Raw genomic sequence first — 23,116 nt, forward strand, 5'->3', positions numbered from 1 at the left:
AGGAGCTGCTGCTGCTGCTAAGTCGCTTCAGTCGTGTCTGACGCTGTGCGACCCCACAGACGGCAGCCCACCAGGCTCCCCCCGTCCCTGGGATTCTCCAGGCAAGAACATTGGAGATTCTGGGGGCAGGGAGCGGCAAATCCAGAAGCAGGAGTGAGAGCTGTGCATTTGAGGAAATCCAAACTGAGAGGTTGGAGCAAAGTGGGCCATGGTGAGATGAACAAGACTGGGTCTGGGAGATGGGTGACGCCTTTTGCACCCAGGATAGAGGGTTTCAGCTCTGTTGTAAAAGCAATAAGGAACTACTAGAGTTTTATGCAGAGGAGGACATGATCTGATCCATGTTTTTAAAAGACCATCTGTTGCTGTATGGAGAGTGAAAGGATGGAGAACCAAGTGGAAGCAAGGAGGTTAATTAGGAAGCTACTGCGGTAGTCCAGGCAGGAGCTGACGGGGGGTTAGATGACCGTAGGTTGTACACAGAGAAGACGGCAGATTCGACAGGTGCTTTGGTTGTAGAATCAACATCGTTATTGTTTAGTCACCAAGTCATGTCCGACTCTTTTGCGACCCCAGCAGGCCAGGCTCCTCTGTCCATGGGACTTCCCAGGCAAGAACACTGGGGTGAGTTGCTGTTTCCTTCTCCAGGGGGTCTTCCCGACCCAGGGATTGGACCCTCGTCTCCTGCATCAGCAGGTAGATTCTTCACCACCGAGCCGCCAGGGAACCTGGATGTTGCCTCTCAGTGCCGTGAACGCTCATCCTCTCCTTTTACGTGTACATGCTCTCTACTTTGCTACAGCTGCCTGTGTGTCTTCTGTGTAGTCGTGGGGCTCCTCAAGGGCAGAACCCGCAACTGACCTATGGCCAGGGTCTCCCCTGCCACCCCTGCACAGTGCCTTGGTTGCTCGTATCAGACTCCTGAGGGAATGAAGGGATGAGTGAGTCGAGGTGGAACCACCAACAAAGGCAGTTTCTCATTTTACCTTTGGTGCCTACACACTTGTACGATACTTTCCTCGTGCCTCGTGTTCTTACTGGTAACCCCCAAAACATTAAAGAGATAATCCATGATGTACAAAAGCTATGCTCCTTTGAAGTAAAATTATTTGCATAACATAGGAAAATGATGAATCACGACCCTCAACCTTCGAATACACCTTCTGTGTGAGTAGAGGGGGAGGCATCCGAATGCCCCTCACTTCCAGATGAGGTAGCAATGCCCCGGGGGCAGGGATCATGCCCTCCTGCTCGGGAGCACCTTGCTCCCTCCTCACTGAAGATTCCAGAGGCGATTCGGCCTTTCCTGTCTCAGTGCTGCTGGAAAGGACCGATTATTAAATCAGTTAACGCGAGGAGCACACTGCCTGCTCTACCTAACACTTCGGAATGACTTTTCTGTTTCTGCTCTTCGGAGAGATGACAATTGTGTTAACTGAGCAGGAAGACTATTGCTATTAGGGTAGGAAATCACGCTGCTTTAGACTTCACTTTAGTTATTCAGAGTGAACGGTGGACTCTCCCTTTCAAGAAGTTCATGCATTATGCCCTCTCCTTGTGTTCCATGGCGGTATTTCTTTCCATCTCACTGCTCAGACCTTAGAGTCCTCACCAGGGAAAGCCTGGGTGACCCAGAGGCACCTCTGTGCTTTCCAGTAACCAGGCAATGAGGAGCTTTCAGAACCATCTGAACCATTCCTTCACCTCCTCCACTTCCCCCCCTGAAAGGTGAGCCCGCACGTGCAGGGTTCCTGAGTGCCCAGCCGCCCGGCACGCCTGCTGGGCTCAGCCCAGGTCACGCATTCGCTTTCTCTCTGATTTATCACATCCCTTTCGTCTAACCCTCAGCACTTTAATTTGGTTTCTGCCTGTCACCCTCAAGCTTATTGAATAATTTCACTTTTCCTCCTGATTCTGGTCTCTCTCACAGAGATGGTAATTATACCGATTTGTCTGCTGGGCTATTAATTACGGGAATTGTGGCTTATTTATTTATTTTTAGACTCAGAGGCTAATTGCTGATGGCCATGTGCTGTTTTCCGCCCCCAGATAATTTGGACTGCAGTGATTAACCTGGTGTCCAGGTTACCTGCTATTAACCATCTGCCTCCCTTTTATCCCAGAGTTAGAACTGATCACCATCGTGCCCAATGCCCAGCATCCCTTCCGTGAGGAAGGAAGGAGAGAACAGTGTGTAGCGGAGCCTCTCAGCCAGGAGGGCAGGAGAGAATGACTTCCTCCTCTGCCGCCCCGCCCACTGCCCAAGATAAGAGTTGTCCTCCCAAAATATTTTTGAAATTCAGCATCTTCATTGTATTCATTAATCCTGCAACCTAGTTGTATTCTCCATGAAAAACAGAATTGCAAGTAATGCAGGTTCAATCCCCTGGGTTGGGAAGACCCCCAGAGGAGGGCATGTCAACCCACTCCAGTATTCTTGCCTGGAGAATCCCATGGACAGAGGAGCCCGGTGGGCTACAGTCCATGGGGTTGCAAAAGCGTCGGACATGACTGAATGACTTAGCATGCATGCACATTTAACAAAGCAGAGGGCAGGCCCTGCCAGCCCACGGTTCCCACTGATTACAGGGACTGGAGAAAGCCATTACCAGCGTCATTCCATGGGGAAGAGAAAAATTACAGGCTGCAGACAATCCTTTGGAGAAACCACCACCAAATGCACGAAAAAAGCCTTTGAGGTCTTTCCATTTGGGCTTCCCTCATAGCTCAGTTGGTAAAGAATCTGCCTTTAATGCAGGAGACCCCAGTTCAATTCCTGGGTCAGGAAAATCTGCTGGAGAAGGGATAGGCTACCTACTCTAGTATTCTTGGGCTTCCCTGGTGGCTCAGCTGGTAAAGAATCTGCCTGCAATGGGGAAGACCTGGGTTCGATCCCTGGGTTGGGAAGATCCCCTGGAGAATGAAAAGGCTACTCACTCCAGTATTCTGGCCTGGAGAATTCCATGGACTATACAGTCCATGGGATCCCAAAGAGTCAGACACGACTGAGCGTTTAACTCAGAGAGGAAGGAGTACGGCACCGCCTGAGGTTGGCTGTTCAATGGGAGGAACGTCCTCGCCAGGTGAGCCTGTCACCTTCTGCTACTGCTGGATGTCACCACTCGCTCAGGAGAGCCTTGGAGCCCATCTCTACCAAGATCAGCCCTGCTCTGTGAGCATCACTCATCTGTGCAAGCCTGCCCAGTCTCTGGTATGGCTGGGAGCCTGGAAGCCTGTCGTGATGAGCACAGAACAGAGGAAATTGAGACTAGACGACTCCGTCAGCAGTTCCTAATCTCTGAATTATTCTTGCAAGCAAAGTATAACAAGATATACAGTTTTTCCAAAAAATGAAATCAGATTGCATTTTTTAAATTCTGTGAGAATCTCACAATACACCTAGGGATAATTAGAGAGCTCCATGCATGGTTATGTGCGTGCTCAGTTGCTCAGTCATGTCTGACCCTTTGTGACCCCCATGGACTGTAGCCTGCCAGGCTTCTCTGTCCATTGGATTATCCAGGCAAGAATACTGGACTGGGTTGCCATTTCCCTCTCCAGGGGATCTTCCTGACCCAGGGATTGAATCCTCATCTACTGCACTGGCAGGCGGATTCTGCTCTAAAAGATCTCCTTCCCCCTACCCCCTTTTTTTTTTTTCTTGTTTTTAAATCTCTTCGAGACAGAGTAATATAATTCTATAGTCTTTTTATCAAAACCTTTGAAACAGATGTGCGTCAGAAAATTTAAAATTTTTCAGATTTCAGAAAGGTAACTTGGGACATATCTCCCAGTGCAGGCAATATCTAGTAATTTATTAGTGTTTTTGCAGTGAAATGTATAAATATTCATCCTAAGAGAGACAGAGTGTCAAGCCACTGGAAGTCAAGTTTTGTCACCAAATGAATAGGAAAAAAAAAAAAAAAACCTCTTGATTTGGTGGGGAGGCATTGTTATTGTTTGTAATTGCAAATAAAGGACTGTATACCTGTATTTCAAACACTAATTTGCTTGTCTTTCTATAAACTAAGGGAGAAATGAGGCATTTTTAAAACCAGCTCCCACTGCCAAAACACTTCAACTGGACACTGACCGCCTTCATCTCAGTGGATGGGATTTCAGATGGTTCTGTGCAGTGACCTTTAGGCCACCTATATAAGGAATCGAGTCACTAAGTGGTAGAAGCATTTAGACAAACTCATAATTTCCTGGAACTGACTCTCAGTGGCCTTAAGGAAGCCTATTTTCAGGATGTTTAGAAACAGTTCTTCATTTTGAAGGTAGGATTTCACATTAAAAACAGATAAACACTTTAGGGAGTGGGTATGTAGTAAGTGGGTAAGTAGTACTCTCTCGACCCCAGTCCAAACTGATCCTGTCCTAAGTAAATCAAGCTGGACTACTGAGTCATTTTCATATGTGTAAAGAACATGAACAAAGCCAGTAAAGATATTTACTCCAGAAAAGTGCAGCGATATCTACCAGATACCATAATAACCTGAAATAGGTTTAAATGTATGGCTTTGCAATTTCCCTCTAGTTTAATGGGACATAAAGTGGACTGTTTGGTTTTTTTTTTTTTCCTTTTCATAAATGAAATGAATTTCCTAAAGAATATAAGAGAATTATAGAAATTCAAGAGACAATGCTTTCATCTCATTTCTGTTCTGGATGTGTCTACACAGAGACAGATAGTCCGCTGCATATGGAGATTTCTGCTGCCGATAAGTACTGGTCAGCAGTATCATGCTATGTGATGGAACAGATCCTGAAATTATCGCGGGTCTAAAATCAGAAGCTTACAGTCAGATATAAACTCAACTTTTGGCTTCCAGGGTACTGGGAGAGCATCAGCATTCACTGAAAGAGACAAGAAATACGATGAAAGATGGCATGCAGTAAACACCAGAGAATCTATTTCAAAAGTTTAGTTTAAGGAAATGGTTTTTACTCCCTGATCTTAAACTCCTTACCAAAAACAGCAGTAAGCATGTATAGGATTCTGTTGGCTTCAGTCTTTTGTGCTTGGTGATTTTGTTATTTGGGACTGTTATTCGGAGCTCAAAAGGAGAAACTTGCAAGTTCTTCTTAATTCGCTCTCATGTCTGCGGTGGACTTTCACTCCAAAATCGGGCATGGTCACAATCCCTCAGCCACCTGAGCCTCACAGGTATGGCTGGGAGATTCTGTTTTCTGTAAATTATACTGAGAGCAAACACAGGAGTAATTACTAGGGAGAATCATCTTGACAAAGGGCAGCCATTGCTCTGTTTTGATTTAAATCAACTCCGGTTTTGACAAAGGTTCATGACTGGAAAACTCCAGTCCGTAATAACCTTCGTTTGTTCCCTTTTAAGTTACTCTGCAAATATCTTTCTAAGGGCTGGCCCAAATTGCCTTCAATTTAGGCATGTTAGTTTTGCCCTCTTTCATTTTTAATGAAATCACAAATGTGTAGAAAACCAGTGAGAGTAATATGACAATAACTCATATACTCAGCACCTTGAAAGAATAAACACCAATATTCTCAGCTATTCCCTCAGAGTTTCCCCCGACACCACTTTTTCTTCTTCTGTCATATTCTTAGAAGGAAAAAATAATCAGATACGTTCTTTAAACTGAACTTTGGAAAAAAAAATCCATTCATTACTTCAGACAAATATTTGAAATTCCTTAAGCAGAGAGTGAAACGGCCCCATCTGAAAGCATCTGAAAGTCTGATCAGCATGGAATCACCCATTTCAATGCCCTGCTCTCCAGACCCAGCCCTTAGACCAGAAATGTCCTCCGACCTGCCTCTCCTCTAACCCCCGCCATCCATGGTGAACAGTCATGCAACCTGCCAAGGTTTTCTCCAAACAGAGGTCTTGATGAGCATCCCGCCCACTTTCCTCTGCAACACCTGCACCCTCCAGATAGTATTCTCCCCAACAGAATTTTAATTTCTTTTGTAAAAATGATTGTCTAGGTGTTCTATTTTTGGACAATGATCTAGAACTGTCAGGCCCACCCACTAGGACAGCAAGGTCCTGAGGAGGCAAACAGACCTAGTTTTTTCCATCTCTGGCTGAGACACAGCATCCACCACAGAGCCTGGCTCCTGACAGAAAGCAGGGAACCAGTAAGAGGGAGAGCAAGTGATGGAAGTAATGAACATCAGGCAGAAAGCCAAGGAGAAATGAATGAGCCTTGGCTTCCTTTCCGAAAGCCACGTAACATAGGGACCGAGCTCGGGGCTGGCGTCCGGAGTCCTCAGTGGCTGCTCAGCATTGCCACTTCTCTGCTGCACTACATTTGCCAAAATGATCTCACTTCTCAGGGCCTCAGTTTCCTCAACAGCAAAACAAAGCAGGTATCTGTTCCTATCTCTGGAGCAGATGTTTGAGGGCAGCAGTATTACGAAAGTCAAGAAGCACGGAGATGGCAGGGAGCTAGGGTGTGATGTGGGTAAACATGGTTGGGATGGAGGCAGCTTTCTGAGATCAAGGGAGTCTGCCACAGTCTTTTCTGCGTAGATTGCCAAGATCATGCTTGTAACTGCGGAGCCCTAACGAGTCACGAGACTGTATCTGAAACAGCCAAGAAAAAGTGCACTAAACACACTGCCTCAAGCATTGGTGGGGTGGGGAGAGCCTTGCTAGAAAGGAAGAAAATGACCATAACAAAGACTTTATTACCTGAAAGACCAGACTTGCCTTCTCTCCTCCAAAGTATCATAGGTTTACAACCAACCTTTATTTTTCTTAAAAAAAAAAAAAAAAAGATTTTTCTAAAAGGACTTCTGAATTCACAGCTGTTTTCCTGCTCCTTTGTGACTGGTTTCAGATCTAAAATAGGACACTTATTAAACACAGTCGATATTTATTACTGCACTCCACTGAATGCCATCATCCTTCTCCAAAATGTGTTGAAGTTCAGTCTGTGCCACTTCCCTTTCCCCTGACATGGGAGCTTTTATGTCTCTGTTAATGGCTGAGAAGAGGAGGAGAAAAAGATCAGATGCTTTACTTGAAGGCTAGAGCTGTTTTTCTCACGTGCATAAAACTTGTATCTTCACGCAACATCGCCCAACAGGTGGCCAACATGACCTGTGAAGACTGGGTACAGTAGACATTTCAACCAGACCAGCAGGTCCCAGTCGTCCCTACCGCCATGTGGGAGGGGCTCTTCCGCGGCCATCCCTGTCACGCTGCATCCCTTGGAAGAGGGAGGCCCAGGCCAGGGGAGGACACGTGCTGTTTAAACACTCCTTGATTCTTGAACTGTCCCCTTGGTACAGGAATAACCTTCAATCTCCAGCATTCAGCAAACTGGATTTTCTGCACTGACAGCCGCTCCCCACCTTTTCTCTGAGCGGAGGTTCCCTACTTGGACTTGAAGAGTGTCCAAATCTATTTATCCTCTCAGCTCCTGAAACAGGCAGCTTTGTTTTCACCCTTCATCACAGACAATGTTCTCCATGATGTATTTATTTTAAAACATCACTCTTGAGGGGGCTGCCAGCAAGCAAGTGGTTCTACTTAACACAGAGGTGTCACGAGCTCATCTATACCTCTTAAAACTGTGGTCGAGAAGCATTTGAATCTTTTTACCACCTTCAGCCTGCAATCACCAGGCCATAAAGTAGAATGAGCCTTTGCATGCCTACACCTTTGCAAGCGACTGTGTACTACTGAAGCCATTAGGGACTTTCATCCACCTAAGCACAGATGTGTCAACCTATATCCAACTGTGATCATTAAGCGCAGTTTCCATTTATGCCAGCCTCTCTCTCTTTCCAACCTTCCATCTGTTCCCCTTTCTTTGACATGCTAGGAAGGACATCCACTTTGGCATCACATAGCCCTGGCTCAACCCACGTGGTACTAATGGTAAAGAACGCAAGAAGATGCAAGAGACACAGGTTTGATCCCTGGGTGGGGGAGATCCCCTGGAGGAGGAAATGGCAGCCCACTCCAGTATTCTTGCCTGAAAAGTCCCACAGACAGAGGAGCCTGGCAGGCTATAGTCCATGGGGTCACGAAGAGTCGGACATGACTCAGCCGCTATGCATGAGCCCTGGCTTGGCTTCCTGGCTTTCCCCTTTTACTGATGGGCTGTAAATATTGACTGGACATGTTACTTATCCTTTGCGAGCCTCAGTTTCCTTGTCTGCACAATGGAGAGGATATGGCCTGTCTCTCTGGCTTGCTGTGATATTTAAATAAAATAACATACATGTGTGTCTCACATAGAAGGTGTTCAATAAGCGTTCACTTCCACCCCACCCTTCACCAGTGTCCACACCAATGTTTTCCTTTGCACTTGTGAGAGTGTTGTGATCACATTTTTAAAATCACACAACGTGAGCTGTGTCATGTGAGACAGACTCTCCCTCCAGAGAGGAAGCTTAAGGGCTGGGAGGAGGATGGGAGTGATGGAGGGAAGGAGAAAGAAGAGAGAACTGCTTCTCCCACTGAAGACACAGAACTCCAGCTGTTAATCTGGGAATTCAAAGAATCCCAAGAAAAGCTGTTAAAAGGCAATTTTTAGTATCTCAACTGAAGAAATCAGCAGATGTTTGTGGAGGGCTATCAGTTTTTATGTGCGTTCCCTCACAATCTTGAGAAGCGATTTTAGCCACTTTTGTGATGAAGCTCAGAGATCTTCAGCATCTCTCCAGAGGTCCCAACTCATGAGTAGAGCAAAGGCATTCAAGTCCTGTGTTCCTGCCCTCTGCTCCCACCGCCTCCCTATATTATTAGCCATCATTTCATTTCAAGGAAAAGCTTTACGCCAGCTTCACTTCAGATTTTTTCAAGATAGTCATGTTGTAAAGCCAAAGATGAAGAGGGCAGAAAGCTGGGCAGTAAACATGAAAATGTCATCCTTAGAGTAAAACCTGACTAGACTCCAAATGTGACTCAGTAGTAACAGCGATCTCCTCAACCAGGTCAGAACTAGCTATGGGCCTTGAACTTTGTCCTGATGTTGACAGTAGGCAGCGTCACCGTTCTTTTGCCCCAGCGTGAGGAACTTTCCACAGTTGGTGTGTGGTCTACTGCAGTCCTCAGTGAGCAAAGCTGAAGAGAGCCTGTTCCATTCCTCCCACTTGCCACATACAGAACCAGTGACACAATACGGCCCCTTGAGTTTCCAAACCATATGCAAGTTAGGGGCAACCAGGAAAGGATGCTGGCTTCCCTGGTAACTCAGCTGGTAAAGAATCCGCCTGCAGTGCAGGAGACCCCAGTGCAATTCCTGGGTCGGGAACATCCCCTCGAGGAGGGAAAGGCTACCCACTCCAGTATTCTGGCCTGGAGAATTCCATGGACTCTATAGTCCATGGGGTCGCAAAGAGTCGGACGTGACTGAGTGACGTTCACTTTCAGGAAAGAATACAGAAAAAACCCAGCCCTATTCTCTGGAAGGAGCATCTGCTAGGTGCATGGAGTTTGTTCTGTCCCCACCTCTGTGGTCATCTCAGAGCGGGGCCAGCACAACCACCCCCAGAGTCCAGCTGCCTCTCCCGCTGCCCGGAGCCCCAGTGCCCACTCTGCCTGGACTCCTGCTCCTCCCATCCCAGCCCCACACCTCCACAGGGTGTCCGCGGCCTTGCAGCATCCCAGTTCAGGGTCAGATCACCATCGCGTACTGGCAGAACCACCGAGAATTGTAACTGCTCTAGTCTCAGAGCAGTTTGGATAGGCCATTATATTTTCCATTATATTTTACTGTGCAGCCGAGGAAGGCAGGAGTCAGCGCGGCTATGACACTTACCTAGCGTCACACCTTCCGTTTGTTAACGATGGCGTGAACTAATGATTACCTTTTACACTTCCTATGACATTAGTAGAAAATGCGCTTTTTAAAAGAAACGTTAGCAAATGCTTTTCCTCACAGGAAAAATAAAGGGCTACTACCATCATTTCCTCTTTATTTCTAGGCTACACTTGAGTTCTCATCAAGAGCATTTTGCATTTGCATGTTTCCAGATAAATTATTTTCTCATATTACCACTTACTATTAAAATGTTCACTGGGTACCAACATTCTGGAAGAATGGTTGTAACAAATCAGATGCAAGCTGTATCCATACAGCCAAGTCCAAGTACAATGATGCTACAGCTGAACACATAGATAGTACGTGGAACAGCCCACTTGGGTCTTTAGAAACAGCCATGCCCATTGACTTGCCTGTCTCAACAATACCTGGGTTTCTATTTACACCCCCGCCCTTGTCATACAAAAGTCAGTGTGTCAGTAAAAGCATGAAGTGAAGGGGATGTCACAAGAACCAGAAATGGTTATGAAGTCAAAGAATGAGATCACAAGTGGTCACATCTTCCTTCTTATTAATCAGGTTAATTTCACAAGTGCTACATGACCGAGTGCCACAAGTGCCATGATAAGCCCACCCAGCCAGAGAATTGCTCACACTTTGCCCAATACTAGTTCCAATCCTCTACCCACTACTCCCCAAATCCTGCCCCAGAAAATTCTACTTGGGCTCACAAACTTATAGGATTTGGACAAACTGACTCACAGAGAAGAAAAACACTAAATTAGTTGCCAACATTTAGAAAAAAAAAATAGGAGATTTAACATACAACTTTAGATTTCTGGCTTCTTAAGGAAAAGAAGAAACCAGAGAGCTGGATTTGTGGGCCAACACTGCACCAGGCCAGCACTCCAGAGCTGCGTGGCTGCTGTCCACGGGAGAGGGGCCAGCCCTCCCCCAGTGGAAACACTCCCACCATTGTCTTAAGAATGTCTTTTATATCCATTAACTTCGTCTGCCTATTCTTAAGGCAGTTTTCCAGTGAATTTTGTGGGTTAGAAAAGTGTTGAAATATCATGTTTTAGGGATGGTATATTTTACAGGGGTCATTTCTCTTCTGGCTAAGAATAATGGAAGGCTGAGATGATGTAGATGGAAAATTCAAGCATAATAAGCTTATTTTTGAAGTGAATGTTTTTGTTTAGAATCCTCATATTGATAGTCTCCCCAGGAGCAAATATTCTGGGTAGCTGATCAAGTCTAAGTCACTTTCAGCCTATACAAGCACAGTCACAGAGAGGGACACCGACAAGAGTCTACAGATGCCTATAAATATGCTGTATGTTGTTGGTTAGTTGCTCAGTTGTGTCTGACTCTTGCAACCCCATGGACTGTAGCCCACCAGGCTCCTCTGTCCCTGGCATCTCCCAGGAAGGCATACTGGAGTGGGTTGCCATTTCCTTCTCCAGGGGATCTTCCTGACTCAGGGATCAAACCCTTGTCTCCTGCTCTACCACTGTGCCACCTGGGAAACCCCATGCTACACTTTACAGAGTTTCCAGATCACTTAAACAACGCCATAGCAGCACCTCAGCTAGCTCAAGCTGTTGAAAAGCAGTGGAAAGTTCTTATTTGTTTTTCTTCTCCTGGGCTAGTACAAGTCTGTGTGCTGTGGTCTTAGCAGGGAGACTCAGCCCGTGTTCAGCAGGATAGAAAATGACAATGGGATTGAATTGGGATCTCTCCACAAAGTCATTGTTTCAACAGGAAAATATATTGTCTACTTATTTACAAGGGTTAGAGCCCAAAGTTGTGTACGAAGGGAATGATACATCAAAACCTCAGCTGAAGAAAACTATAAAGCATTCACGTGGACTAGACAAGATTAACCGGGACTGCCAGAACACTTTCACCCATATGATGTACGTGTTGAAAACCTGATGATATGATGAGAGGAAGACACATAAAACAGATATTTTTCCTGGTATAGAGCCCTCCTGTAAATCTGGAGATATTTAAATAACCCATCTCAACCATGATTGGGGCAAGGTGTAAGGATTGAAAAAAAAAAAGCCATTGGATTGCCTAAGAGATTTCCTCTTCATGTGTTGCTCTTCCTGCCAGCATCTGGGTTTGAGAGTGTTGCATCAATCCATGCAGTTGTTAAGATGGAAAAAATTAAAACTGGGAGACAGATTAAAATAGTGGGACTTCGTCTCATTAGCTGGAGGACATCTGTACAAAGATGGATGTAATTGTGGGAGGATACAGACTCCTTTGTCATGTCAAGAAAAGTTAATCTTTAAAAGGATACAGATTTTCTTAAAGATTTCTAAAGGAATGAGAATCGGTTGTTGAGTCTCCATCGGTTGTTGAGAGGTGAAGGCTTCTGTACAGTACTATGATATTGCTCTTGAGCCCTTGGTAAAGGTTGCCACTTCCTCTTACCCGAATACTTTCTGATTGGGGTCTGCTTTATGTCTTACTTACTCCTATGATTGATTTCTCCTCCCTAATGTTATACTGAACAGAAGCCCTGACAAGCCAAATCAGGGCATCTCAGAGCTTCCCTTTGGGTTTAGATTCTCCAGAATAGGAAGAACTGGCAAATGAATGAATGGCTAGAGCAGTGCTTTTCACCTGTCTGTAAATACACATTTGCATCTCTGGGTAATGGACTGCCCTGTGAACAAGTAATTATTTAAAGTTTAATTTTAACCTACACATCAGCAATGGAGATATGGAAAGGCTTAGGCTTTTCTCTCAACCTCTCTCCCTCTTTGATTTTCAAGGTAAGGCAAATTAATTAATATGCACTTTTCGACTGAACAAATGATTAAGACCCAGCTGTGTCTGTGAAATTATCAGTTGCGATGCAACACTTGGGGCTTGTTAATGCTTTTTTTGGGTATGAAGAAGAGACACACAGGTATCTAATATTAAGTGTGTTCCAGAAAGCGTCAGTTAGCAGTTTGTTTGCCAAATTAACTTTCAAAGACATGTAGGTTGCTAAGTGTGACTTTATTACACCCAAATCTTAAATGATTGATGGACTACTGTGAAATAACTTTGTTCAAAAAAGACAATCTTTGGCAGGCTACTTCAAAGACGTTACGAAGATAAAAAGATATCCCCATTTTACATTAATTTCCCTGATAGATCAACAGTTATTTGAAATATGCCTGAGAATTACGCAAAATGTTCTGTCTTATGACTTTCCTCTCACTGTATCCAGCAGCCCCACATGGGAGTGTTTCTACTTCTAATGATTTAGATTATTTTTTCTACACATAAAGAGCATCTTTAAGAAAATGCAGATGGGTAGAACAGTATATCTAGCATTTTTATTCACTACCATTTCACCACATGGCAGCATCTGACACTAAAATATACAGAGATAGGGTTTTTTCAAAGTCCACAATACTATTCAGGATGTGGATTCAGATGCTGCCTGTAACGTTCTCCACAGAGTCGGAAAGGATCCATTTCTTTCTTTTTAAACATAGACTGTGTGATTTTATTTATGTCTAAGGTCACTATAGAATTACTGTAGAATTACATAACCAGGAGTGAAAAATCTCAACTAAGGGGTCAAACAGGTAATGGAAATCATTGAACTGGGCCAGTACAGGTGTTGGGGGTCAGGTGGGGTGGTGGTGTTTGTGGCTGACAGCATAATGCTTGAAGGAAACTGTCATTTAGGTCAGTATGTCAGATACTCTGATTTTTATAAAGAAGGGTAGAAACCTTCTAATTTTTCAATATTGGGGAACTATTTCAAAATTCTGAAAGATCCTGGGCTGGCCACACAAAACATGTCTGGGGATGGCATGCTGCTCTAAACCTGCTGAGAAGAAAAAAAAAAATGTGTTTACATTAAAAGGGGGGAAAAAAGCATTCTCAATTATCCACATTTTTTCAGAACGTCATTTCATGATTGTGAAATAGTCACACATAATGACCTCACAATGGCTCAGGGCAAAAGAACCAAGACTCTGAGTCACTGGTTTGGGAGAAATTTTGCAAAAGGGCTCCTATGCATGAGGGAGGAGGGTGCAATGGGTGATAAGACAGGGGTTCCTTCTGCAAAATACCATCACGAGTGTATCCACAATGAGAAAGATCGAACACAGAGGCCCCTTTCTCTAAAATTTATCTTCAAGGCCATTTGATTTTATGGAGTGGAATAAAACTGACCTGCAAAAAAAATAAAAGAAAAGAATAAAACTCCCTTCTTTGCTCTTTGGCAGGGTGAAGTAGAGAAGTCAAGTCTCCCCGCTGAACTACTATGAGGTCAGAAGCCTTGCTGCTATATTTCACACTGCTACACTGTGCTGGGGCTGCTTTCCCAGAAGATTCTGAGCCAATCAGTATTTCGCATGGCAACTGTAAGTATCCACCTCTCTCTCACTCTCTCCCTCTGTGGGCACTTGTGCCTGTGTCAACCGGCAAAGCTCACACATTAAACATTTCATAGAAGAGACTTGTTAGTCACTTAAACTTGTGTGGATGGCATGCATGGGGGCATGCTAAGTCGCTTCAGTCGTGTCCAACTCTTTGCGATCCCATGGACTGTAGCCCTCCAGGCTCCTCTGTCCATGGGATTCTCTAGGCAAGAACACTGGAGTGGGTCGCCATGCCCTCCTCCAGGGGATCTTCCCCACCCAGGGAGTGCCACCTGGGAAGGTGGATAATTCAAGTCTAGTCAAACTGGTGGGATGACTGTTCTATGACTCCAATAAACAAGGTTGCAGGGACACACTTGTATGAGGATTTAAAACATCCCTCAGTACCTCCAGTGAAGTCTCAGTTACTACAAGGAGGCTGTGATCACGTCTAGAAACCAGCTGTGGGAGAACATCATGGTCTTCTGGGTGTTGCCAGGACTGCACATTTTCATAGGGTAACTAATACAGAGGCATTGTTACAACAGAAAAGAAGACTGGGACAAAAATTAACTTCTGTTTAGACTCAGAAGTATATCATTGCAAGACTTAAAGTGCTTCTGAATTCCCAGGGGACCTAGTTTAACTGTTCATAACTTTTTTTTGATCTCTGCTTCAGTATCGAGGGTAGAAAGCACCATGATGAAAAGGTCAGGTGACTCCTCAAAAGAGGATAATTCTACCTGCATGTGGAATGAAATAGACAATTAACTACTTTTTTTCCTTTTCTCCAAAAGATAAAATATTTTGTCACAGTAAAGGGGAAAGCATTTTACCCAAATATCTATTTTCAGTGGTTATCCTCAAACACTGAATGAACCATTAAAAAGGTATTTGACAGTAATATTAGGATACTAACGCCGTCCACCCAGCTTTCTGCCGGAAGGTCTAGGTTGTAAAAAGAAGTAATTTTACATGAGGGTGAGGTGGCAAGGCTTTACACCTCTAATTAAGAACAAAAGGTAGGGTATGACTAAGGACCAAACTGTGTAGCTTGAAATCATCATTCTTGAAGTGGCATGTGTTCGTGCCAAGTCGCCTCAGTCGTGTCCAGCTCTTTTGTGATCCCGTGGACTGTAGCCCACCAGGCTCCTCTGTTCATGGGGATTCTCTAGGCAAGAACACTGGAGTGGCTTGCCATTTCCTTCCTCCACCTAACTCAAGGTACTAAACCTTAATAAGCGTTTATCTCCATTTGAGATAAGTATTCTATCTTCGGTGGCCCTGTGCAGAAGACACCCCAGGAAAAAAAATGAAGAAAGAGACCCCAAATATGCTGCTGAAAACCATACTTCAGTGGACACTCAAATCTTTGACAGGACAGAGACAGGAATTAATTGTTTTAGCAACTTCCTTGATGAATGGGTGGATAAAATTTCTGAGCAGTGGAAGGGAAAGTACAAGATAATCCCATACCAAGCATGGTTGTGAGTAAGATATACTGATGCTCTAAGAGTGAGTCAGAGTCAGAGGCTACAGGGGTTTTACGGTGTGTGGGTCAGAGCATTCATCTATGAATGGATTTTGAGTCATTACTTATACCTCTCACCCCTCAAAACAACTGCCTCTTAAATGTGACTCATCTTTTTTCTCCCCCTTAGTTTCTCTGAAGGACCGCCAGTGCTCTGGAGATCATAGGTTTAAAGGCAGAGAGATTTTTGAGATGTAGGTATTTCCAAAGGTCAGGTATTATTACAGATTGCCTATTTTCCACTGAGGAGAACTGCAGAAAAGGAGAAATACGCTCGCTGACTCTGCAGGTCAGGGAAAATTCCAGATCACCCGACTGGCTACACTCAGTTTGACCCTGTCCTGTCAAAGTCTCCATTTCTATGAGATTAGCCAATTGCTTAACTTAAGAGTGAACTTCCCACAGTTCCTAGAATGCCAGCCGACCTAGCGGAGCTGCCTTCAATAGTAGATTATTCCAGCTGGACGCCTGTGGAGACTGTATTTTCCTTCTGGCTCCTGGACGAGGGCTCTTGCCTCCAGACCACATTGCCTTTGCGGTGATTGATGGGAAGGCTGCTTTGAAATAGTTTTGTCCGGAGACAAGATCTTTGGCAGACTGCCCCTCAGGCTTAGCACTCTAAAGGAGATGAAAAGAAAACTGGGGAAGAAAAGAGCACCTTCATGTAAAGGGTTCACTGGCAAGTTTAACCCCCCCTCCTCCCAGAAAGAGGGACAAGTCAGAAAGAGTGACACTCAGAAACCTAAGCCCAGGCTTATTAGCATCAGGAAATGAAACTGTAACTCAATTATCCTTAAAGAGCACTTTTCTATCACAACATTTCCTAAAATAATAGACCTGCGTGGAAATGGAAAACGGTGGCATGGTTGGACTTCAAAATGGTTTTGTTCGGCGGCCACCCACTTCCGCCCGCCCCGGCGCTGTCAATTCTTGGCTTGATTTCCTCTTCCCTCTCTTGCCCCATGTCGTCTTTTCACAGATACAAAACAGTATCCGGTGTTTGTGGGTCACAAGCCAGGACGGAACACCACGCAGAGGCACAGGCTGGACATCCAGATGATTGTGATCATGAACAGAACCCTCTACATTGCCGCCAGGTGAGCCCCCTTTCCCCACGTTTGCCTTGGGCGCATCCAACGGTCCTAATACCTAAATGTCCACACTCTAAGCTATGCTAAGTCACTTCAGTAGTGTCCGACTCTGTGCGACCCCATAGACGGCAGCCCACCAGGCTCCCCCGTCCCTGGATTGCCGCCAGGTGAGCCCCCTTTCCCCATGTTTGCCTTGGGAGCATCCAGCGGTCCTAATACCTAAATGTCCACACTCTGCCTCAGAGTAAAGATCGTGACATTCCCAAAGAGAGTGTTACTTCACTCAAAGGCTACTTTCATTTGTCAAGCAACCATTCTTTCAAGATTTCCTGTGTCCTTTTACCTTGATGGTGTGGATTTGGATAGAAAGAATTGCATATTTTGGAGTTTAAACTTAAAATAATCCACTGTTTATCTTGAACATTGTGTATATATACATATATATGTATATACACACATACAGTATACACAGATATTTACTCAAGCATAGGGTAAAGTGTTCTCCTTGATACTTGCTAAATTGAACGTGTCAACATGCATCAAATTAAGTTGAATGTGTGTGTGGGTGGGTGTATGTTAAACCTGTATTTTTGCAGATAATATATAGTATATATTATTACTTTAGCAGAATGGCAGCAGCCACCCTGTAGAAGTTTTTGATAGGAATCTAGTTCAGAAAATACTCATCCACTGGAGAAATGTTATTCAAACAGACCATGACTTAAGGATAAATAGCCTGGCAAGAATACTACCCAGACAGGGTTCATATGGATTTAGGTTTTGTTTCAACTCTAAACTTACCTGGACCACAACTTCTCTGGCTGTTCAGTGTCCTCTGTTAAATAAGACACTAGAGTAGAATTTCTTAATGGTGTCCCCTGGGATTCTAAAAATACATGATCCGCCACTGAGGACAGGGGTTGTGGCTTATTCAAAATATTTCTAAATAAACAGCAACAAGGAGCACTATCTTGTGGGGTCCACTGTGGTATAACCTGGGTCCAGACTGATGAATAGTTTTACACTGGGAAGGAAAAATAAAGATTATGTTTTTAGTACCTGTCTGGCTGTGCACACAAGTAAAGTAAATAACAACAGTGCTGGTTCCTTCAAAGCACTTAGATGTTCTGAAAATACAAGCTATACAATGTAAAGTTAAAAAAAAAAAAAAAAAACACTGGCTAGATTAAAATATCCTACGAGTACCCTACATTTTGCTCCCAGGGAGCAATGCCAAAGCACTTTCTAAAAATTCTACTTCACAAACACTGAGTACATACTTCTTATATGTGCTATATAAATTACAAATATGGTTGTAAGTTCTTTATAAATGTTAATTCATTCAATCCTGGGGCCAAAAAAAGAAAAACCCCTTTGAGTTAGAGCTATTTTCATCCCCGTGTATACCAGGAGGAAACCAAGGTACACAAAGGTGGAATGACTGGGTCAGAATGACAGAGGCAGGATTTGAACTGGAATAGTCTAGAGTCTAGGTCACTACTCTCTGTGCTCTGCAGCCTACTGAGCCATAGAAGGCCTACTTGTCCTGGTAATAACCTGCTAATAGCTTTTCCCCAAGAACAGTAGCCACTGTGGGTATTCATTAAAAACATTCCAATGAGTCCCCAGTAGCCACCTCTCTGGGAGAGTATTCAGTTCAGTTCAGTCGCTCAGTTGTGTCCGACTCTTTGCGAACCCATGAATTGCAGCATGCCAGGCCTCCCTGTCCATCACCAACTCCCGGAGTTCACCCAAACTCATGTCCATCAAGTCGGTGATGCCATCCAGCCATCTCATCCTCTGTCATCCCCTTCTCCTCCTGCCCTCAATCTCTCCCAGCAACAGAGTCTTTTCCAATGAGTCAACTCTTCGCATGAGGTGGCCAAAGTATTGGAGTTTCAGCTTCAGCATCATTCCTTCCAAAGAACACCCAGGACTGATCTCCTTTAGGATGGACTGGTTGGATCTCCTTGCAGTCCAAGGGACTCTCAAGAGTCTTCTCCAGCACCACAGTTCAAAAGCATCAATTCTTCAGCGCTCAGCTTTCTTCACAGTCCAACTCTCACATCCATACATGACCACTGGAAAGTATTAGCTCCCTCTTAAATACCATTTTCAGTTTCCTAAATGTAACAGGGATGGAAGATTACATTTGTACCCAGTTAGCTAAAGGCTGGTCAAAACAAATGATTAAACATTATATCTGTGAGAAATAGGCTGACTCAAGACTCTTCTATGAATTGTTCATTTTGCAACCCAGTCTTTAGGGGGAAAAGAAACATAACCGACTACCTGATGACTTTAACTTGGCTGTAAAACAGTCCAGGGGGCACCAGAGTTAGGAACAAGGTGCTGTGCAGACTTTAAGGTGACCAATATTACACCTTGTTAACACCAAGACTGTTTCATCCTAACTCCTGACCCTAAGAAAAGGAGAAGGGGAAGAAGGAAAAAAGGAGAAACAGATTCACTTTTGTAATACTATAAGACAGACTCATCTTTGGTTAAAGGTCAAATCTTGACCTTGGTTAAAAGTCAAATCTGTAACAGCCTAGCACTGACATGTTGGTTTTCACTTTGTGCAGTTACTTCCCTGGAGTACCCACCCCTGGAAAAATTCCTAAATGATTTCTTCGGTTTGCATATTTAGGGTCTCTCCTCTCTCTTTAATTTCACATTTCCCAACAGAGCCCCAAGAGATCCACGTTCCCAGGCAGCCACTAACATGATTTAAAGTGAAATCTTTCCCCAGACTCAAGTCATGCCAACATAGTTCAGTGGTGCTCACCAGAGAGGGGAAGAGGAAGTCCTAGGACTGAGTCAGTTTGTGTTCAAGTAAGAGCAGTGTACAAACCCGGGATGCACGCACGGTGCTGGGGAAAAACCCCTGACCCTTGATATGTGGTTTAGCATAATGCATCGTTCTGTGTGTTGGGCAATGTGATCTCTTGGAGACTGAAAAATATTGCCACTGTCCAAGGGAGATTTCATTCATAGAATTTTGATTTTTAAAAGGGTCCCTGGTTCTTCTAGACAATGGGTGTCAGCTATCAGAAGCCATGTCCCCAACCAGAACCCAGGGACTGAGTGAAGCTTGATGAGCAATGCCCCTTTTCAGTTCTGCTTTATTATTATCCATTTTGTAAATTCTTTTTTTGTTGTTTAATCTCTGAACTGCTAATTAACATAAACAGGCCATGCCAAAGGGCTGGGGCGGGGGAGTGGCAATCAAGAGCTTTCTGAGGAATTGCCAGTGCATATTAATCAGATGTTAATTTACAGTTCATACGTTCAGCTCCTACTTAAAGTTTTGAGGAGAGGCAGGGCCAGAAAAAATCTCGAGTCATCTCAAAGCTGATACCAAAGTAATAGGCAATTCCACTCCAATAATGAACCTGACCCACAGCACCGCCAATAAAGTCAAACAAGCAATAAAGGAATGCCGTAAAACTGCCTCGGAATTAAAGGGCAGAGCAGTTCTGGCACCCTACTGGAGTCTGAAGAACTTTCCAATTCAGCAGTTTACAAAACAGGCTCTCTCTCCCCCTCACCACTCTTACACACACATACACACTCACACACACTCACAAGGGCAAGGGAATTTTATAGGCCAACTGCCTTACCCCCTCCTTTTATTTTCATAGGAGAAAGCCTGTTTTTATTTCTGTTTTTCGCTGTTGTTCTTTCCCTAAAAGTAGTAGCAAACAGATTTCCAAAGAACTAGGGGGGAAAATGGAAGTAAATCCTGACAGCAGATAATTCCTTTCTCTTTTCTTTCTTCCCTTCTCCCCTTTCCCTTTCTTTTAAGTAATGAGGGGCCCTGAAAGTCTGCACGGGAGCCCTGAGGTCTTGCTTTAAAGCTGTGGGTAATTTTCCAGCCCCAGGACTTCCTGCATTTTAGAAAAAGTCAATGTTATTTCAAGGGAAAACGAGCTGTTTTGCTTTCCCTCACTAGCCCCCCATCTCCTCAGCTGAATGTAGCGCTTTTCTTTTCTGTCTTCTGAATTCCAGACAAAAACGCCCTTGTGCTCAGCTCACACAGAAGGGGATGTTTAAATATAGCCCCACACCTGAGCTGCTCATTCTGTTTCTCCCCTTCCAAGGGGAGATTGGCAGCGAATCATAAAGACAGCCAAGTTCTCAGCAAAACAGGAAGGTGAACAGAAGCAAGAAGTGTAAACTTTAGCTCAAGTACATCTTCACCTTAATTGACCATCACCGTGTGTAAAAGAGTGGCTTCTGGAAATAATTTTACCTTTATCGTCTTCAGTCTTGTCAATCAAATCATCAAAGGTAAAGCTGAAAATATGTTTTCGAAAAAGTGATGGAGACAGACATTAGCTTTTTGTTAGCTCTCTCGATGAACAACTCTAGATGCTGAATGCCAAGTGAGAGGGCATGCGAACTCATCTGTGTGCTAGTTTGGAAGCCTGTTTAACTTTCAGACATCTCCCACCTAAACTACGGACGTACACAGATGTTACTGTTACAGGATGCAAGAGACTACTGGAAAGTTTTCATAAAAGGTGGCAAGATCCCGTGATTTCTCTGAAGGTACTGAATGTGTTTCTGAAGCATCTCTTAGAAGCTGAACCCTCCTCTTCTTCTTGCCCTCTGATCTTGTTTTTAATAACATGGATGTGGATTTATCTGCCTTGAATGAGACACGGACTCATTCAGGAGAAAACGCACTGGCTTGACTCTTGCGTCTAACATTGTCTTAATTCTTCTTTGTTTATAGGGACCATATTTATACTGTTGATATAGACACCTCACACACAGAAGAAATTTATTGTAGCAAAGTAAGTAGTTTTAAAACCTTCTTTCAGAAATGAAGGATCTTAGGATGGTTCTTGGAGAGAATATGTATTGTAAATGCATTGACTGAGATGACATGGCTTAGAATAATTGGGAACATTTTATGAAATTTTAATTTGGGGATGAGCTAGGGCTTAATATGAAATGGTTATGTACGTCATATTTTATTCATCAATTACGTGCACATAAACACATTGGAATTGTAGGTAATTCCTAAATTCGTTGGATAAAATATTGGATATTTGTCCAGGAAAAGATCAGTTTCCATACGTAAACTTTTGTCCCACAAGTGTTTCACTGTTATGTTTCCATATCTTGCAATATTAAGTTTGACTTCACTGTTGTGGTTCAGGAATTTGATCATTATCCATTTCAGACAGATATAAAATATAACCAACGCTTTCTTATAACTCCACATGGAGGTATTTTAAGTTAATAAAGTCTGCCCCAGAAGTAGATGATCCCTTCAGCACATGAATTTATGTGAAGGAGTGTAACCTGAATTAAATCTTTGTCCACCTAAGGTGAATGTCCCCTTTATGTTTAAGAAAATGACTTCCATATTTTAAGGAAAAGGCCTGCTTTATGGAAACTGATTTATCAAGTGAAAGGAAAGGGCAAGGACATGTATTTTATCAAAATGAGCATAATTTAGCAAGTTAATGTGGATATTTTATGTGAAATTTCCACACTGCTGTTTATTCTTCTTTCCTTTCTCCTTCATCTTTTTCTCAAAGAGAAGATCATTTTGTAGTCTAATGAATAGATAGGGGTTCAAAATTAAATGAACACTTCCATTTCTAATCTTTTGTTGTTATGGTGAATTAATCACGGAGAAAGGGTGTGGAAAGCTTTCAATAAATATATGTTCAGCTTCTAGTCTCCCCCAGGGAACTCTTACTTCTAAAATCAAATGCAACAACGTCTGGGCTCTAATTGATTTCTTTCTTGATCCCTGCAGAAACTGACATGGAAATCTAGACAGGCTGATGTAGACACATGCAGAATGAAGGGAAAACATAAGGTAGGCAATTTTCATTTCTTCTGCAGCTGCCACTTTGGGTTAAGTTCTTGACTGTTATCTCCAGCCGCAGACCCTGATGTGGAATGGCTCACGCTAGTCCCTTTTCCCCCAGTAATTGCTTCTTCCATCAACTTATTGAAGGCTTTAATTTGCAAAAAACAGTTTGCTTTTAATGTGATGAAACAGTATGACAGCTGCGAGGGCTGCATCATGAACTATTTAGGGGGCACCAGGGACTTTGGACCCCAAACTGGCTTGTGCTGAGTCTTCTGAGTACACTTGCTGGGAGCCCACCTCGTGCTCCATAGCCCTCAGAAAGTCTGCAGGAGAGCCCAGAAAGGCTGCCGCAGACGCAAGGGGTCTGCGCCTCCCACCATAGAGCAGCATAAAAACACACTCCAGCGGCAGACCTCGTGTATCAAGGGACTCTGGAGCCTCTGGCATTAAAATTAATGTGACGGGGTGCTGCTACGTCCTGGCTTGCTTTCCTTTGGTGGCACAAACACAC

General features: G+C 43.9%; 1 protein-coding gene across 4 annotated transcripts in view; it reads left to right on the forward strand.

Moving 5' to 3' along the window:
- Positions 1-23,116, forward strand: part of SEMA6A (semaphorin 6A) — a 131,676-nt gene that overhangs the window by 51,886 nt on the left and 56,674 nt on the right. For all 4 annotated transcript variants that reach the window (XM_042250334.2, XM_027969999.3, XM_027970001.3 and 1 more), the window contains exons 2-5: positions 14,010-14,147; positions 16,655-16,772; positions 21,508-21,568; positions 22,546-22,608. In XM_042250334.2, coding sequence (XP_042106268.1) covers positions 14,048-14,147; positions 16,655-16,772; positions 21,508-21,568; positions 22,546-22,608 — 342 coding nt within the window. In that variant the 5' untranslated portion in view covers positions 14,010-14,047. The remainder of the gene's footprint in view (positions 1-14,009; positions 14,148-16,654; positions 16,773-21,507; positions 21,569-22,545; positions 22,609-23,116) is intronic.

This window comes from Ovis aries, chromosome 5 (assembly GCF_016772045.2).
Source record: "Ovis aries strain OAR_USU_Benz2616 breed Rambouillet chromosome 5, ARS-UI_Ramb_v3.0, whole genome shotgun sequence".
NCBI lineage: Eukaryota > Metazoa > Chordata > Mammalia > Artiodactyla > Bovidae > Ovis > Ovis aries.